Source organism: Cervus elaphus, chromosome 19 (assembly GCF_910594005.1).
Source record: "Cervus elaphus chromosome 19, mCerEla1.1, whole genome shotgun sequence".
NCBI lineage: Eukaryota > Metazoa > Chordata > Mammalia > Artiodactyla > Cervidae > Cervus > Cervus elaphus.
The window spans coordinates 66747754-66766626 of NC_057833.1; the positions used below are offsets into that span (position 1 = coordinate 66747754).

The following is an 18873-nucleotide window of genomic DNA, read 5'->3' on the forward strand; positions in this document are numbered from 1 at the left end:
GCAGGGAGGAGGCAGGCATTTTATGCAAAGGAACATGAGGGAACATTGTAGCTGTGTTCCGTTTCTTGAGAGTGGTTTTTAAGTTGCACAAGTATGTGTATTTGTTGGATCTTATGGAATGGTTAAGATATGTGTGCTTCACAGCATACAAATTTTATGCCCAGGAACAAAAGGAGAACTATAAATAAATGTCAGCAATACACACGCTGAAATTTTTAGGAGAAATGTCCTGATATCTGCAACTCACTTTGAAATACATTTTTAAAAGATGAATTGATAGGAAGATGGATAATTATATGACACAACAAATAAAGTAAAATTATTAACTATTTAGAGTCTTGCAGCAAGCATATGTGTGTTCACTGGAAAACCTCTCTCAAGGTTTGAAAATTTCATTTAAATATTGACAAATAACTAAGCGTGCTGCAAAAATTAGAGCACTTTAAAAAAAATTAACAGAACAAAATCCTATCAGGTGGGTAAGGAGTAAATTTATGAACTATTTTAGTTTATCAAAGATATTTTGTTGACCATTGTGGTTACTGGTCAAACGGTCAATTTGACCAATTTGACCAGTTACTGGTCAAATGTGGATTAGACATCAGTGACTCAATGGTCATAAACCGAGCAAACTCCAGGAGACAGTGGGGACAGAAGAGCCTGTGTGCTGCAGCCCACGGGGTCACAAAGGATTGGACACGACTTCAGTGACTGAAAAGCAGCACAGTCAATGAACTGAAAACGAGAAAAGCACCAAAGATTCCCCACATCTTTTCATGTATGAAGATTCAATTTTGATTTCTAATAGCTTTCTTTTCAGATCCAGACCAAATTAGGCACACAACAAATATGAATATCAAGTGGGGACACAACTATAAAGTTGTACAAATCTAAAATACTCCCCCCACTTATCATAACTTCGTCATGCATATTTGAAGAGTCTTCAAGATCTCAAGTAATAATTACGTCTCTCTTGACTGGGCACTCTAATCCTTTCCTATTTTCTCTGTTGCTCACACTCCATGTAACCCCTTCAAGCAAATCCTGTTGACTCCAGCATCGAGACAGATCCAGAACGTGATCATTTCCCACTGCGTCCCCCATCTCACTCAGTTACAGAAGAAGTCTCCTCATCTTTCTACCCTGCACCTCCTCAGTCTATTCTCAACGCAAGAGCCAGAGTAATTCTGCTGAAGTTTGACTGAGATCATGTCTCCACCACGCGGAACCGTCCGAAGGCCCCCACCTCACTCAGAGTCTGCGCCCCTCACCACAGCCTGCAAGGCCCTGTGAACTCGGGCCGCCTGACCTCCTTCCCCCTCACATAGACCTTCCTGCTCTTCCCCAAACATGCCAAACGTTCCTCTGCCTCATAACCTCTGAGGCCCACGTTTCCTCTGCCGAGAAGGCGTTTTCCCAGGACGTCCACGTGGCATTTTCTCTCATCTTTGTCAGGGGCCTCCTTAAATGATACCTTCTCCGTGAAGAAGTCTCTAGCCAATTTCTTTAAACTCTAGTCTACCCCACCTACTCATTCTCTATCCCTTTTTTTGCTATCACTTTTTCCATAACTTATCTTACCATCCCCAAACACGACCTGTTTTACTTACTTACACCCTGTTTATTATCTGTCACCGCCCATGATGTAAAGCTTCCCAGAACATGTACTTGTGTCTGTTTATCACCACTGTATCCCTGGAACCTAAAGCAGCACCTGTCACAGCATGAGCGCTCGGTAAACACGCTGACTGGGTGGGTGGGTGGGCTCCCCACCCATGTGCAGCCTACCTGGTGGTGGTGGTCTTCCCCTCCATCTTCTGACTGTTCCAGACTTTCACTGTGCCATCGTTGGAACACGTGGCAAACAGTGAATGCTCGTCAGAGACTCTGATCCGATTCACAGCAGACTTGTGCTCGTGAAGATGTGCCACGAGTAGCCCCTTAGGTCGCCACCCTAAGGAAAACCAAGAGTGTGTCCTAAGTTTCAGTTTACAAATGCAATCTTCCCTTTATGCCCAACTACAAGCATCAACAGCCAACAGAACAGTTCACAAGAACTGAACAAAGGGTCCCAACAGCTAGTCAATACTGAGTGGCCTACTGGACCACATCAGATACTGTTGCCTCTGGAAGAAGACATCCTTTCAAACAGCCTTAGAAAGACTGCCCTATGGCCTTCTCCAGCATCTGAGAGGGCACACCATTCACCTGCTACCAGGAAAAACCCCGACTACTTGCTCAACAGCAAGAGGTAATGACTACCTTGATGTAGAGAAACAGGGCACTAGGGAGACAGCCCACTCCAAAAGCCTCAAAGACCCAGACCTATCACACCACAGTGTGACCTTGGGGTACTTATTTAAATTCTGTGGTTTCAATTTCCTCAAACATAAAATTGGGGTAAATTACTCAACCTACACAATGACTGTGTGGGTAAATGATATATAAAGAGTCTAACACTGCCCCAGGCCCACAGTAAAACCCAAATGTGGATTTCTTCTCTAGCTGCAATCATTTATCCTATAACATCAACAGACTGGTATAAACAGGATTATAAATTAGGCTCAGAACATCCAAGGATTTTCTAGTACGTTATGACATCTATACACTTTGTTCATGTATAGTCTTTTCATGAATAATTAATGTCCTCTAATAAATAACAAAGTCCCTGAGGCCAGAGACTATGTTTTATCCATCCTGTATCATTCACAATATCCAGCATCTGTCTTTATATGTGGCATAATATTTAATATTAATCAATTTTAAAATAAAACCTAGAGGGTGGGATGGGGTGGAAGGTGGGAGGGAGGTTCAGAAGGGAGGGGACATACATATGATGTTCAGTTGCTCAGTCGTGTCCAACTCTTTTGTGACCCCATGGACTGCAGCATGCCAGGCTTCCTGACCATCACCAACTCCTAGAGCTTGCAAAAACTCATGTACATTGAGTCAGAGACGCATCCAAACATCTCATTCTCTCTTATCCCTTCTCTTCCTGCCTTCAATCTTTCCTAGCATCAAGGTCTTTTCTAATGAGTCGGCTCTTCCCATCAGGTAGCCAAAGTATAGCAGCTTCAGCTTTAGTATCAGCATCAGTTCCTCCAATGAACACCCAGGACTGATCTCCTTTAGGATGGACTGGTTGGATCTCCTTGCAGTCCAAGGGACTCTCAAGAGTCTTCTCCAACACCACAGTTCAAAAGCATCAATTCTTCAGCGTTCAGCCTTCATTATGGTCAACTCTCACATCCATGCATGACTACTGGAAAAACCATAGCTTTAACTAGATGGACCTCTGTTGGCAAAGTAATGTCCCTACTTTTTAATATGCTATCTACGTTTGGCATAGCTATTTTTCCAAGGAGCAAGCGTTTTTAAATTTCATGGCCACAGTCACCATCTGCAGTGATTCTGGAGCCCGAGAAAATAAAGTATGTCACTGTTTCCACAGTTTCCCCATGTATTTGTCATGAAGTGATGGGACTGGATGCCATGATCTTAGTTTTCCGAATGTTGAGCTTTAAGCCAACTTTTTCACTCTCCTCTTTTCACTTTTATCAAGAGGATCTTTAGTTCTTCTTCACTTTCTGCCATAAGGGTAGTGTCATCTGCATACCTGAGGTTTACTGATATTTCTCCTGGCAATCTTGATTCCAGCTTGTGCTTCCTCCAGTCCAGCGTTTCTCATGATGTACTCTGCATATAAGTTAAATAAGCAAGGTGGTAATATACAGCTTTGACGTACTCCTTTTCCTATTTGGAACCAGTCTGTTGTTCCATGTCCAGTTCTAACTGTTGCTTCTTGACCTGCATACAGTTTCTCAAGAAGCAGGTCAGGAGATCTGGTATTCCCAACTCTTTCAGAATTTTCCAGTTTATTGCAATCCACACAGTTGAAGGTTTTGGCATAGTCAATAAAGCAGAAATAGATGTTTTTCTGGAACTCTTGCTTTTTCGATGATCCAACGGATGTTGGCAATTTGATCTTTGGTTCCTCTGCCTTTTCTAAACCAGCTTGAATATCTGGTTCAAGTATTGAATATTGAATACGTGAATATCAGTTCACGTATTGCTGAAGTCTGGCTTGGAGAATTTTGAGCACTACTTTACTAGCGTGTGAGATGAGTGCAATTGTGCAGCAGTTTGAGCATTCTTTGGCATTGTCTTTCTTAGGGATTGGAATGAATGAAAACTGACCTTTTCCAGTCCTGTGGCCACTGCTGAGTTTTCCAAATTTGCTGGCATGTTGAGTGCAGCACTTTCACAGCATCATCTTTCAGGATTTGAAAGAGCTCAACTGGAATTCCATCACCTCCACTAGCTTTGTTTGTAGTGATGCTTCCTAAGGCCCACTTGACTTCACATTCCAGGATGTCTGGCTCTAGGTGAGTGATCCCACCATTGTGATTATTTCTTGTACAGTTCTTCTGTGTATTCTTGCTACCTCTTCTTAATATCTTCTGCTTCTGTTAGGTTCATACCATTTCTGTCCTTTATTGAGCCCACCTTTGCCTGAAATGTTCCCTTGGTACCTCTACTTTTCTTGAGGAGATCTCTAGTCTCTCCCATTCTATTTTTTCCTCTATGTCTTTGCATTGATCGCTGAGGAAGACTTTCTTATCTCTCCTTGCTATTCTTCGGAACTCTGCATTCAGATGGGAATATCTTTCCTTTTCGCTTCTCTTCTTTTCACAGTAAGGCCTCCCTCAGACAGCCATTTTGCCTTTTTGCATTTCTTTTGCTTGGAGATGGTCTTGATTCCTGTCTCCTGTACAATGCTATGAACCTCCGTCCATAGTTTATCAGGCACTTTGTCTATCAGATCTAGTCCCTTAAATCTATTTCTCACTTCCAGTGTATAATCATAAGGGATTTGATTTAGGTCATACCTGAATGGTCTAGTGGTTTTCCCTACTTTCTTCAATTTAAGTCTGAATTTGGCAATAAGGAGTTCATGATGTGAGCCACAGTCAGCTCCCGGTCTTGTTTTTGCTGACTGTATAGAGCTTCTCCATCTTTAGCTGCAAAGAATATAATCAATCTGATTTTGGTGTTGGCCATCTGGTGATGTCCATGTGTAGTCTTCTCTTGTGTTGTTGGGAGAGGGTGTTTACTATGATCAGTGTGTTCTCTTGGCAAAACTCTATTAGCCTTTGCCCTGCTTCATTCTGTACTCCCAGGCCAAATTTGCCTGTTATTCCAGGTGTTTCTTGACTTCCTACTTTTGCATTCCAGTTCCCTATAATGAATGAAGGTCTTATAAGTCTACATAGAACCATTCAACTTCAGCTTCTCCAGCATTACTGGTTGGGGCACAGGCTTGAATTACCGTGATATTGAATGGTGTGCCTTGGAAACGAACAGAGATCATTCTGTCATTTTTGAGACTGGATCCAAGTTCTGCATTTTGGACTCTTTTTGTGACCATGATGGCTACTCCATTTCTTCTAAGCAATTCCTGCCCACAGTAGTAGATATAATGGTCATCTGAGTTAAATTCACCCATTCCAGTCCATCTTAGTTCACTGATTCCTAGAATGTTGATGTTCACTCTTGCCATCTCCTGTTTGACCACTTCCAATTTGCCTTGATTCATGGACCTAACATTCCAGGTTCCTATGCAATATTGCTCTTTACAACCTTGCTTCCATCACCAGTCACATCCACAACTGGGTGCTGTTTTTGCTTTGGCTCCATCCCTTCATTCTTTCTGGAGTTATTTCTCCAATGATCTCCAGTAGCATATTGACTCTGAGGGCTACTCCATTTCATCATCTAAGGGGTTCTTGCCCACAGTAGTAGATATAATGGTCATCTGAGTTAAATTCACCCATTCCGGTCCATCTTAGTTTGCTGATTCCTAGAATGTTGATGTTCACTCTTGTCATCACCTGTTTGACCACTTCCAATTTACCCTGACTCATGGACCTAACATTCCAGGTTCCTCTGCAATGTTGTTCTTTACAGCGCCAGTCACATCCACAACTGCGAGCTGTTTCTGCATTGGCTTATCCTCTTAATTCCTTCTGGAATTATTTCTCCACTCTTCTCCCATAGCATACTGGGCACCTACCAACCTGGGGAGTTCAATCTTTCAGTGGCATGTCTTTTTGCACCCAGAAGTCAATACAGTAATGTAAAGCAATTATCCTCCAATTAAAAATAAATTATTCTCTTAAAAAGCTATGCTGAAGGATCTATGCCTGCTAAGTAACAATGTCACCTTAAAATCAACTTATTTCTTTTACCAAGAAACAAACTTGAAACCAAGCCCATTGCCAAACCTGGAACATTCAACAGAAAAATACCATTCCCCTTGCATCTCTAGGTCACATGTGTGGAAAGAACAGCTGAATGTGATTTCCAAGGAGGATATGCTGGATTTGAGAATACTCAAAAACACTCTGCCGTGAAGTCTAGGTAATAGAGCAGGCTAGGTTGAACATTTCCCCCAAGAGAAAATCAACTTCACAAAACCACTCAAGTGTGGAAAGAAAAAAGTGAAAGTCCAACAGTCATTGTACATTTCGTGAACCATAAAATCTGACACCTTTTCTGGGATTACTGAATAAAACATATAGCTTCACTTAAGTATAAAATGCCACTTGTAAAGACAGATTCTATAATAAAATAGACAGTGTGTGATCAACATTTTTTGTCTTTAAAGCAGGGCTGATAAATCATATTGAACTGTATTATAGAAACAACTTAAACATTCCAGGGTGTTTATTTTCTTTAAACAAAAAAAATTTATGTGACTAAAGATACCATTTAGTAATATTTCTGAAATCTTTCAGTCATGGCTCTCCACTGGCATTTTTCCTACATTCACAATGGAAGCCTGTGGGAACTCATGTGGTTTTTCAACCTCTACCCAATACTGTGGCCACCTGATGCGAGTAACTGACTCATTTGAAAAGACCCTGATGCTAGCAAAGATTGAGGGCGGGAGGAGAAGGGGATGACAGAAGATGAGATGGTTGGATGGCGTCACCAACTCAATGGACGTGAGTTTGAGTAAACTCCAGGAATTGGTGATGGACAGGGAGGCCTGGTGTGCTGCAGTCCATGGGATCGCAAAGAGTCGGACACGACTGAGCAACTGAACTGACTGACCCATAAGCGTATATTTCTTCTCAGTTTTCAAGTTACATATTTATTATTAAAATCTATATAGAAACTCATTAAAAATGTTTTTAAAAATCTGCCAATCCAGTATCAGAGACGAGCTCCACCACATAACACTGGGCATGTCTGTTAACACAGTTCAGTCACAATTCCCATCTGAAATATGTCTCAAGTTGCTTTACATTTTCTCAGAATACAGAAGTGTTTTCCCAAAAATATTAATGTTGATGATTGCTGAATGATGGTTATAGGTGATTTTGTTTTCTCTTTAAAGCACTCATTATTTTCCAAATGTTTTTACCTAATTTTTAAAGAAAATTCATAGTTATTAAACCCTTCAGAAATTGAAAGCCAGAGTTTACTCGACGAAGCCTGACATTTAGTGAGAAAGTGGCACGACGCTAAGCAGGCAGGTAAAACCCAGCACTGTAAATGGGGACCATGGGCCATAGACAAGATAAACAGTAGATTACTGGCCTAAAAGGCACTGCCAGAGCCAAGGAGATCCAAAGTCCACAAATACTGACTTGGGACTTCTCACTCATGGCTCCTCCTGGGTGCTTTCCCTTGTATATATATATATATGTATGTGTGTATATATATATACATATGTATGTGTGTATACACATATGTATGTACATATATGTGTATACACATGTATGTGTATGTATATATGTGTACATATGCATGTGTGTATACATATGTATGTGTGCACACACATATGTATGCATGTATATGTGTTTTCATATGTATGTGTGTGTATGTATGTGTGTATATATATGTATGCATGCATGTCTGTCTGTATATAGGTATGTGTGTATATGTATGTATGTGTGTATACATGTATGTGTGTGTGTGTGTATGTATGTGTATACGTATATGTCTGTATATATGTATGTGTGTATATGTATACATGCGGGGCTTCCCTGGTGGCTCAGACGGTAAAGCGTCTGTCTCCAATACTGGAGACCCAGGTTCGATCCCTGGGTCGGGAAGATCCCCTGGAGAAGGAAATGGCAACCCACTCCAGTACCCTTGCCTGGAAAACCCCATGGACAGAGGAGCCTGGTAGGCTACAGTCCATGGGGTCGCAAAGAGTTGGACACGACTGAGCGACTTTACTTACTTACTTATATGTATATATACGTATGCACATATGTATGTGTGTGTATGTGCATGTATATATGCCTGTATGTATATGTCTGTAGGTGTGTATATATGTATGTGTGTATATGTATGTCCATGTGTGTATGTATGTATGTGTGTGCCTGTATATATGCATGTGTGTATGTAGGTATGTATGTATATACGCGTATGTGTGTATGTATATAGGTATGCATGTATATATGTATGTGTGTATATATATGTATGTATGTATGTATGTATGTATTTAGGCTGCGCCAGGTCTTAGTTGCAGTATGCAGGATCTAGTCCCCCGACCAGGGATCAAACCTGGGTCCCCTGCACTGGAAGCATGAAGTCTTAGCCACTGGACCACCTGGGAAGGACATCAGGTATCCTGCTTTCAAAGTGCCAGCCCTGTGGTCACTTCCTTTGCCTAGTAACTGTACTAGTTTCTTCCACTGGATCCCAGGCGCTGGCACCCGGCTAGAGTACGGCCGCCCGTCAATAGCACACGTACCAGGCGGTGGGGGTTTACTCTCCCACTCGGCGTTTTCCATCATCTGCTTGGCTATCCTCTCAGCGTTGCACTGCTCCCGCTTCTGTTGTATGAGCTGCTGAAGCTCAGTTTTACACGTTGTGATCCGGATCTGGTACGTAGACGGTAAAATTGTACTACTTAAAACCTGTATTGTCGGTTTTCTATTTTGGACATTTGTCACTTCTGGAACCTGCAAAACCAAAAGAATAAGTATCTGTGTCATAAGCAAAGTTATGTTTGATGATTAAAATGTACCCATGGTCTATTTATTACGCCAGACTTTTGTTCTTATTAATGTACCAATTTTTAAATCCATCTAAATACAGGGACATATTTTTCAGTGAAAACCTAATTAAAATAAAGTTTAACCACTAATTCCAAGTCTCTATTTTTAAAAAATTTATTAGTGTAGCAATAACATTAAACAAAACTCTTCATTAATTTAAGTGAAAAAAAGAAAGAGAATTTTAATTCATCAGTTGATTCAATTAAAATGTAACTGGCTAGGGAAGAGTTACCTCAAATTAAAAACTTCCTTCAAACATATCCAAGTCATGATGACATTTCTCACACAGAGCAAACTTGGGACTTTTCTTCCCAGAAGTACTTTTGCTATCTTACAGATATAACTATGCTATATTAAATGAAGAATAAAAGAAGATTTTAAAGGTTCACTGCAGCCTATGACTAGAACCATAGTTCATAACGACGTCTTCACCCCACAGTTTCAGACCACCTTATTCGGTGCTTTCAATACTAGATTTCCCTTTGGCTGTGAAAATAAACCTCTCCTGGAAAGAAAAATGTCCTTCCTAAAAGACACGTCACTGTATTGATTTTTCCAGTACAATACACAGCCTTTAAACACCCAAAACAGTAGAATGAGATCCCCAAACAAAAAGCGCACCACTGCCAGGATGACAGTACCTGCGGAGAAGCCGACAAAGGGACGCAGATCCCAGCGGAGGACTCGGAACGCGGTGGCTTCCCAGCCGGCATCACCTCCTGATCACTCCCTTTAGGCAGGGCCTGCTGGATGCTCGGTGGTTCCAGCGAGCCAAACATGCTTTTCCACTCTTCATTGACATTTGAGTCTTGTTTGACATGTTTTCTAGCTATGAAAAAAGATCAGAATAATCTGAAGGAAGCCCCTACGGCAAGTACAGCTTTTATTACTCTTTGCGTGCCTGGGGCGGAGGAAGCGGGGCAGCATGGACTTCATGCGCTATGTGCTCTTCATGAGGGCCAGTTTATTTATATTCACATCTAAACTCGCTAGTTCTCATTTCATCTCTAAGGGCAGATAGACAGAGGCACTTTCAACAGTGTTAATAATTAGACCTAACTGCTTCCTGGTTGTCCAAGGCTAGCTCAATTTCAAGGAAACACTTTACCTGAAGAACCAACAAAAATATAACTTTTTCAAATGTCACTGACTACACTGATAAATATGACCTCTCTATATCCAGAATCAGTTACATGGGGTGAAAAAAAGAAGAAATAAAAAGTCATTTGCATCCTTATGCATATTCCTTCACATGTCTGTCAGCGTTTCTACGAGAAATTTCCAGAACTGAAAATGTAAGTCAAATAGTAAAAAAATAATAATCATATTAATAATATGTTCAATTTATAAGCTCAAAAACAGTGAATTTAGTGAAAATGCTGACACACGCGTCATCAGTCTTCACTAATCACAAAGGCAGAGAATGGCATCCCGTGTCTATTAGCATTCACTTCATTGTTCACCTTTTAAATGTGTATTTCTATCCTATCACTTGTATGTTCCAATCCTTCACTGTTTTTCTCTAGGGAGCTTGTGGTTTTCCTTATGAACTGCATGAGTGCTTTGATTTTATGGCTCTGAGTCAGGGGTGCCCACCCCTGGGCGTGGCCTGCGAGGAACCAGGCTGCACAGCGCATGGCTGAGTAGCCAGCGGAAGGGAAACCAACCTCATCCTGCATCTGCGAAAAAACTGTCGGTCACAGGTGCCAGAAAGGCTGGGGGCTGCAGCTGTAACCATTCAGAGTTAAGCTGCAAATACTTTATTCCACGTTTAACAGTTAGAGGTCTTTTCTTTTTTTTAATGTAATTCATCAACTGCCCTCAAAATCTGATACTAGAATGTTGTTGTTATGTTGCTAAATCGTCTCTGACTCTTTGGAACCCCATGGACTGTAGCCCACCAGGCTCCTCTGTCCATGGGATTTTCCAGGCAAAAACACTTAAGTGGGCTGCCATTTCCTTCTCCAGGGGATCTTCCCAAGCCAGGGATCAAACCTGTGTCTCCCACATAGCAGGTGGGTTCTTTACCACCCAGCCCCTGGGAAAGCCTGATACTGGAATGAATACAAGGATTTTAAAAGGCACTGGAAGTGAGTATATCTCCAAAAAAGGTTAAAATGAAGAATGCATGAGATCTTAAAACCCTCACACAATCAATGCCAATGTCACAAGAGCCAATAGTTTTAAATCTCAAGACTTAAAATCATGAAAATTCCAAGTAGCCTGGTGGGCTACAGTCCATGGGATCACAGAGTCAGACACCATGGTACGACTAACACTTTCACTTTCAAATCGTGAATGCATCTCTCCTTTGCAAGACTATTCAACTCACTGGCAGTTACCCACTAGTAACGGGCTAGGAAACTTTACCCTCATTTTACATTGACTATTGACGTTGGGTTGTTGCTTAAAGGATTAAAAAATAGAATTCTGCCTTCAATCATATACTTCCACAGAGCCAAGCAGGCTCTGGAGTCAGACTTTGGATTGAATTCTGACTCCACACATGCGAATCCATGAATTTGGAAAATTGCTTAATTTCTTAACTGTAAGTCCACTTCTCCACCTTTCCTCCCCCAAATCTTCTTGCTATTAAATATAAATGGAGTCATTCACTCACTGTATTTGAAAGTTATATATCTGAGAAATGTGACTTCTTAGTTTTACTACTAAAAACTTATGAAATAACTAATAATAACAAGCTAACACACACACACAAAAATGTACTAACCTCGCTTGTCATCTGGTTCCTGTTTGGTTTTAACAAGATCAACTTGTCTTCCAGTTATACCTAAGGCTGCCAAATCAATTACACCTTTCTGACTACTATCATGGAGATGACTCTGATCCACTATATTGGCCTTTGCTTTGTTAGATTTCATCATGAAGTCTTTCAGAGCCAAAAGCTTGTCTTCCTCTTCCTCTGTCATTCCCTAAAAACAAATAAAACCATATGTCCTAGGTTATTTCTGCAAGTAATAACAGGCCTCAAAATGACTAACAACTGAAGGGTCAAACCACTCAATTTAAAATTTAAGAGTCAGAATGGTAAAATGAAGCAAGCAAAGGCAAGAGAAAAAGAAATTATAAATACAGAACAACATTACTCTGATCTCCAAGGACACTCTCCCTCTATTGGGCATTTTCTACTTTGTATTGTGATTTATACCTTAACATTCTTTCTAAAAGGCAGCATTCAAATATAATTCACCTTTGAAACCTCCAAAGAACTTAATACAGTGCCCGGTAGATCTTTAAATATATAACTTTGAATAAATAAACATCTAGTATCTAAAAAATTCTGCAAATACAATATGAAGCAGAAGAAAGTGCGTGTACGTGGACTTTGCCCCTAGACGTGCTGGGACACCGCTGTGAAGGCACTCCGTGAGACATAAAGCATTCTGAATGCACGCCTCATGGACTGACAGGCAAATGGAGGCAACACACGTGCCAGCATCCTAAGGTAGGATCCTTAGGTTCCTAAGTCAGGCAGCATCCCAAGTCAGGCTGCTTCAGTTCAAATTCCAGCCGCGTTACTTACAATCTGTATGGCCTTGGGCAAGCCACCCACTTTCTCTGGACCTCTGTTTATCTATGAGGATAATTACTAGCACCCATCTTAAAAGACTATCATAAAATTTTAGTAAGTTAATCCATAAAGACAAAACACTTCAAACTGACAGCTAATGAATACTAATTAATTTAAATAATGAATTCAATGTGCAAAGTAAACATTCTGGTACTTGGAGCAGTTCTGCATTTTCTTAACTTTCCAACCTTCACCATCTCCTATAGAATGTTTTTATTATGCAAATGAAAAAATTAATAAAATGACAATTCCCTAAGGCCTCAACCTAAAATCCCTCTGAAACTGAAGCTTTAGGGAATAGTCACAATCCACTGGCACAAGAGGAAAATCAACTCTACAAAGTCAAAAAGCTAAGGAATAATGAAATAAAATAACATTAAAGTATACCCCTTGTACAAGATCCTTGACAAATTTTTTCCAATATTAACCTGAAATTCATTTATTTACACGGCTCCTAAAATCTGCTTGGACAATGCCACAGCTAATAGTTCTACTCTTTTTTTAGCCTACATTTCAGCTCACAGGAAAGGATGGCTCTGCTTCAGTCCACACAAGGGAAGGCCAGAACGAAGGCTGAGTGGAGAGACTGCCCGACCATGGAGGAGCTGTAAACATATCCCACTGAGCAAAATCAGCCAGTCACAAAAGTTACATGCCATATGGTCCCATTTACACGAGATATCCAAGACAGGCAAACCCACAGAAACACAAAGCTGACTGAGTAGCTGCCAGGGGAGAGGAAAGTAGGGAATGACTTCGAATGGAGAAGGATGTTCTTCTCAGGCTGATGGAAATGTTCCAGGGGCGTCCTTGGGGGCCCAGACAGCAAAGTGTCAGATTGCAGTGCGGGTGGGAGACCTGGGCTCGATCCCTGGGTCAGGAAGATCCCCTGGAGAAGGGAATGGCAACCCACTCTAGGATTCTTGCCTGGAGAATTCGATGGAGAGAGGAGATTGGCAGGCTACATACAGTCCATGGGGTCCCAAAGAGTTAGACACGACTGAGCAACTTTACAAATTCTAGAAAATGTTCTAGAATTATTAGACAGTGGTGATGGTTTCACAACCTTGTGAATACACTAAAAACCAGACTTTTACTGTCAATGAACCATATCTCAATAAAAAAAATGTTAGAAATGCACCATCAGACAAAAAAGAAAAAAACCCTGACAAGGACAATCAGCTCAGTTCAGTCGCTCAGTCATGTCCGACTCTTTGCAACCCCATGAACGCCAGGCCTCCCTGTCCATCACCAACTCCTGAAGCCTACTCAAACTCATGTCCATCACTTCGGTGATGCCATCCAACCATCTCATCCTCTGTTGTCCCCTTCTCCTCTCGCCTTCAATCTTTCCCAGCATCAGGGTCTTTTCCAACGAGTCAGTTCTTCACATCAGGTGGCCAAAGTATTGGAGTTTCAGCTTCAGCATCAGTCCTTCCAATGAATATTCAGGACTGATTTCCTTCAGGATGGACTGGTTGGATCTCCTTGAAATCCAAGGGACTCTCAAGAGTCTTCTCCAACACCACAGTTCAAAAGCATCAATTCTTTGGCACTCAGCTTTCTTTATAGTCCAACTCACACATCACTACATGACTACTGGAAAAACCATAGCTTTGATGAGTCGGACTTTTGTTGGTAAAGTAATGTTTCTGCTTTTTAATAGGCTGTCTAGGTTGGTCATAATTTTTCTTCCAAGGAGCAAGTGTCCTTTAATTTCATGGTTGCAGTCACCATCTGCAGTGATTCTGGAGCCCAAGAAAATCAAGCCTCTCACTGTTTTCATCATTTCCCCATGTATTTGCCATGAAGTGATGGGACTGGATGCCATGATCTTAGTTTTCTGAATGTTGAGCTTTAAGCCAGCTTTTTCACTTTCCTCTTTCACTTTCATCAAGAGGCTCTTTAGTTCTTCTTCACTTTCTGCCATAAGGATGGTGTCATCTGCTATCTGAGGCTATTGACGTTTCTCCTGGCAATCTTGACTCCAGCTTGTGCTTCATCCAGCCCAGCATTTCACATGATGTACTCTGCATAAAAGTTAAATAAGCCGGGTGACAATATACAGTCTTGACGTAGTCCTTTCCCAATTTGGAATCAGTCCATTATTCCATGTCCAGTTCTAACTGTTGCTTCTTGACCTGCATACAGATTTCTCAGGAGGCAGGTAAGGTGGTCTGTTATTCCCATCTCTTGAAGAATTTTCCAGCTTGTTGTGATCCACACACTCAAAGGCTTTGGCGTAATCAATGAAGCTGAAGTAGATGTTTTTCTGGAATTCTCTTGCTTTTTCAATGATCCATTGGAGGTTGGTAATTTGATCTCTGGTTCTTCTGCCTTTCCTAAATCCAACTTGAACACCTATAAGTTCACGGTTCACGTACTGTTGAAGCCTGGCTTGGAGAATTTTGAGCATTACTTTACTAGCGTCTGAGATGAGTGCAATTGTGCGGTAATTTGAACATTCCTTGGCATTGCCCTTCTTTGGGATTGGAATGAAAACTGACCTTTTTCAGTCCTGCAGCCCCTGCTGAGTTTTCCAAATCTGCTGGCATATTGAGTGCATTTGTTTGTAGTGATGCATCCTAAGGCCCACTTAACATGGCACTCCAGGATGTATGGCTTCAGGTTAGTGATCAAACCATTGTGGTTGTCTGGGTCATGAAGATCTCTTTTGTACTGTTCTTCTGTATATTCTTGCCCCCTCTTCTTAGAGTCTTCTGCTTCTGTTAGATCCATACCATTTCTTCTATTGTGACCATCTTTGCATGAACGGTTCCCTTGGTATCTCTTATTTTCTCGAAGAGATCTTGTCTTTCCCATTCGACTGTTTACAGCAAAAGTGTAGTCCATTAACACCCCTCAGACTTCTGCTTCCAGCCATGATGTATACCAGGGACAAGATTTACCCTCCCACTTAAAACAACTTTGAAACCAGACAAAAAATATGAGATGACACTTTACAGACACTGGAAAACAGGAAGCATAGGGCAATGATTCCCCCAGATAAAAATGAGTCCTATGACTGTCCCAGCTTACTCTTTGGAGAGTTTCCCAGCCATGGCATGAGGAGGGCGATGGTGGGGGGACTCAAACAGAGTTCATCAGAGACATGTTCGAGAGACAAATCAGAGTTCCAGGAAGCCAAATGGCCAAGCATGGGGCAGAGCCCTGAAGAAGAGAGATCCCACGCCAAGCAAGAGCTGTGGTCAGGGCACCGCCAGTCTCCCTCCGAGTGCTGAGCTACATGCATATGAACACCAACACCCAGGAGCCAAACAACCCCAGAGCTGACACAGGGCTGGGGATCACTCACTCTGCTCCTACCAACCAGAAGTGAGAGACCGCTTATCACACAAAGCATCATGTCCTCACAAGTCCCTAGGAGTCGAGCTAAATAAAGGTTGCTCTGGATCTCTCCTAACAAAGCTCGAAACCAAGGCTTAAAATCATCAAACCAACTCCAAATAACTTTAACTGTGGAAAAAATCCAACACTATACAGCCATCCTCAAGACCCCCACACATAACAAAATCCACAGATGCTTGATCTCCTAGATAAAATGGCAGCACAGTATTTGCAGGGAACCTACAAACATCTTCCTATATACTTTATTTTTTTTTTTTGGAATATACATAGAATATTATTAAGCTTTAAGAAGGAAGGGAATTCTGACACATGCTAAAACATGGATGAAGCTTGAAGACATTCTGCTGAGTAAAATAAGCCAGACTCAAAAAATCTTAGAATACCTAAAATAATGTAAATATTATGTAAAAAGTTGTAAATACAGTGTAAATAATATGCAAATAGTTACCAGAATGAGGCAAATTAAAGCTTTGCATTTTGGAACTTTGTGGAATTTTTTTTTTTCTTCTGTATTTTCGACCCACGGTTGGTTGAATTCATGGATGTGGAATGTGTGGATACAGAGGGCCAACTGTGTAGTGTAAAGGGATTCAGCACCAAACAGTATAAAATTCACGATCAACAGAGAAAGAAAAATGGATGGCCAGGAGTCAGAGATTAGATGAAAACTTACATTTTATGTATATCTTATTATAGAGCTTTTCAATTGTATACCATGCATCTATACTACCAAGTCAAAATCTTTTTAATTAAAAATATGTAAAAGTTTAAAATGTAAATTAAAGTATCTGTATCTGTTTAAATGAATATGAAAAAAACAGGGAGCTCTCTCATAGATGAGATCAATCTAAAATAATCCTGACATGTGTTACTTCCAGATCGGAAAGCCTATTGAAAATCTGGAGTACAGGCAGATTTCAACTCCCACAGAGGTAATGTTCCAGAAGTGTACTTTAAGTCTATTATCTGGTGCTCTGTCAGAGAAACAACACTAGGCTGCTCTGGAAAGGCCTATTTCACTCACCCCATATCTCAAGTGTCCTCAAGAGGTCCTACAGAAAAGAGCACTGAAGAACCCCAAGCAAAAGAAAAAAAAAAAAAAGAAATGCTGTAGGAGGGTAAATTCTGCAGTGGCTAAAAACATATGTCTCCCCTCTGTATTCCTGACATTAGGACAAGGACTCAATTCCCACCTTCAAAACCTCCTCTGGCTCCAGGCCACTTCTAGTACTTCTAGCCACTTCCCAACTTCTAGTACTTCAAGTACTTCTAGCCACTTCCCAACAAACTCAGTAGCACAGGGACCAAAAAGGAAAAGCAGAGAAAAGGCTTGCAAAGGGCTGGAAGAGATGAGCTGCCCAGGGGCCTCTTCCTCAGTCCACATAAAACCCCAGCAAGCCTCTCAGCTTTGGCTCCCTATCCTCTGGGCATTTTGAGAGGCAAGATGGCACTTTGTGGTGGGGCGGGGGGGGGGGGGGGGGTCGTGTGTAGAGTGAAGACAGGTTTAGGGTCCAACACTAGCTCTGAAACGTAATGTTCACTAACTGTGTGCATAGGAGCTTAACTACCCTCACTGAGCCAGTTTCCTTATCTAATAAAATGATGCCAATACCTACTCGTCAAGCTTATTTCAAGGACAGGCACACAACACAGAAAGTAGACTCACTGGGTGTTCTCAAACCGTGGAAGCCAGTGTTGTGCTGCTACCGCTGAGGGCCTCAAAGACTCCAGCCTGCTGTCCCTTCTAGCAGCAGCACGTAGCCCTTGAAGTAGAGCATCCTTGCCCCTGAGGAGTCTCCTGAGACTACCTGTGACTAGTCTCCTAAGATTATTCACAGAAACAGCATAGGACAGGGGATTCCGTGCTCCCCACTTCCACTCACAGAAAGGAGAGACGAGTGAGGACCTCAAGCACTGAGGCTCAGGAATACAAGTCAGTGAGAGTGCAGTGCTTTCATCAGGACCCCAGTGACGGGGGCTGGCACCGGGGGAGCAGCAGGGCCCTGGGGCTGGGAAGAAGAGCAGCAGGACACAGAAGGGCTACTGACGCTGCCCCTTCCCTTGCAGTGGGAAACTTTACCCATGGCAGTGGGAAACTGACACCCACGGCAAGATGAAAAGCAAGTATCAGGAGCTAAGGTGGCTCCACAAAATAACTAATGACTCACACGGAAGAGAAAACTTCCGTATAGAACAGTCCAACTTAATATACAGGATTTGCAGGGAAGAGAGAAAATACAAAGGAATCATACTATTTGAGCTCCAAGAAACATCTAAATTGGGGTGGTTTTTATTGCAAGCTGAAATCTTTTTGATAAGAATTACTTGTTCAGGAGAAAGAATTGGAAAATGTGATTCAATATTCAATTTTCCACAAACTGGAAAATATATCTAATGTACAAGCCAAGGTTAAAAGAAAACTCAAAGAAACAAGCTCTCTGGCAATTCAAGTCACACCAAATTGAAGTTCTCTGAAACACAGGAAACAGAACCGCTGGCTTAGAACGGACGTTCAGAGGCAGCTCAAGTCTCCAGATAGTTAGACCTCAAAGAACCAAGATGGTTATTCACCAGCATCCCACGGAAGCCTACTGCAGCATTCAATCACTCAAACCAACATCTGGGCATCAGATGATACCAGATGTTCAGTGACAGGCATCACTGTGAGAAGGGATTTATCTCCCAGAGCTGACTGATTCTCTCTCCACAGCAGAGGTGTTTCCTCATCTTCTTTTCTCTTAGACAAGATAATGACTGATACTCATGCTCTTAACCATCATGTCCCACAGACTTAAAGACACTCATTAAAGGCGACCCCAAGTATTCACTTTAAGG

General features: G+C 41.6%; 1 protein-coding gene across 4 annotated transcripts in view; it reads right to left on the reverse strand.

Moving 5' to 3' along the window:
• The window catches only part of PIK3R4 (phosphoinositide-3-kinase regulatory subunit 4), an 84928-nt gene that overhangs the window by 23764 nt on the left and 42291 nt on the right, over window positions 1-18873 (reverse strand). For all 4 annotated transcript variants that reach the window (XM_043874078.1, XM_043874079.1, XM_043874076.1 and 1 more), the window contains exons 10-13: window positions 11809-12010; window positions 9719-9906; window positions 8771-8981; window positions 1789-1954 (exon numbers count right to left, since the gene is read on the reverse strand). In XM_043874078.1, the coding sequence (XP_043730013.1) occupies window positions 1789-1954; window positions 8771-8981; window positions 9719-9906; window positions 11809-12010 (767 nt within the window). The remainder of the gene's footprint in view (window positions 1-1788; window positions 1955-8770; window positions 8982-9718; window positions 9907-11808; window positions 12011-18873) is intronic.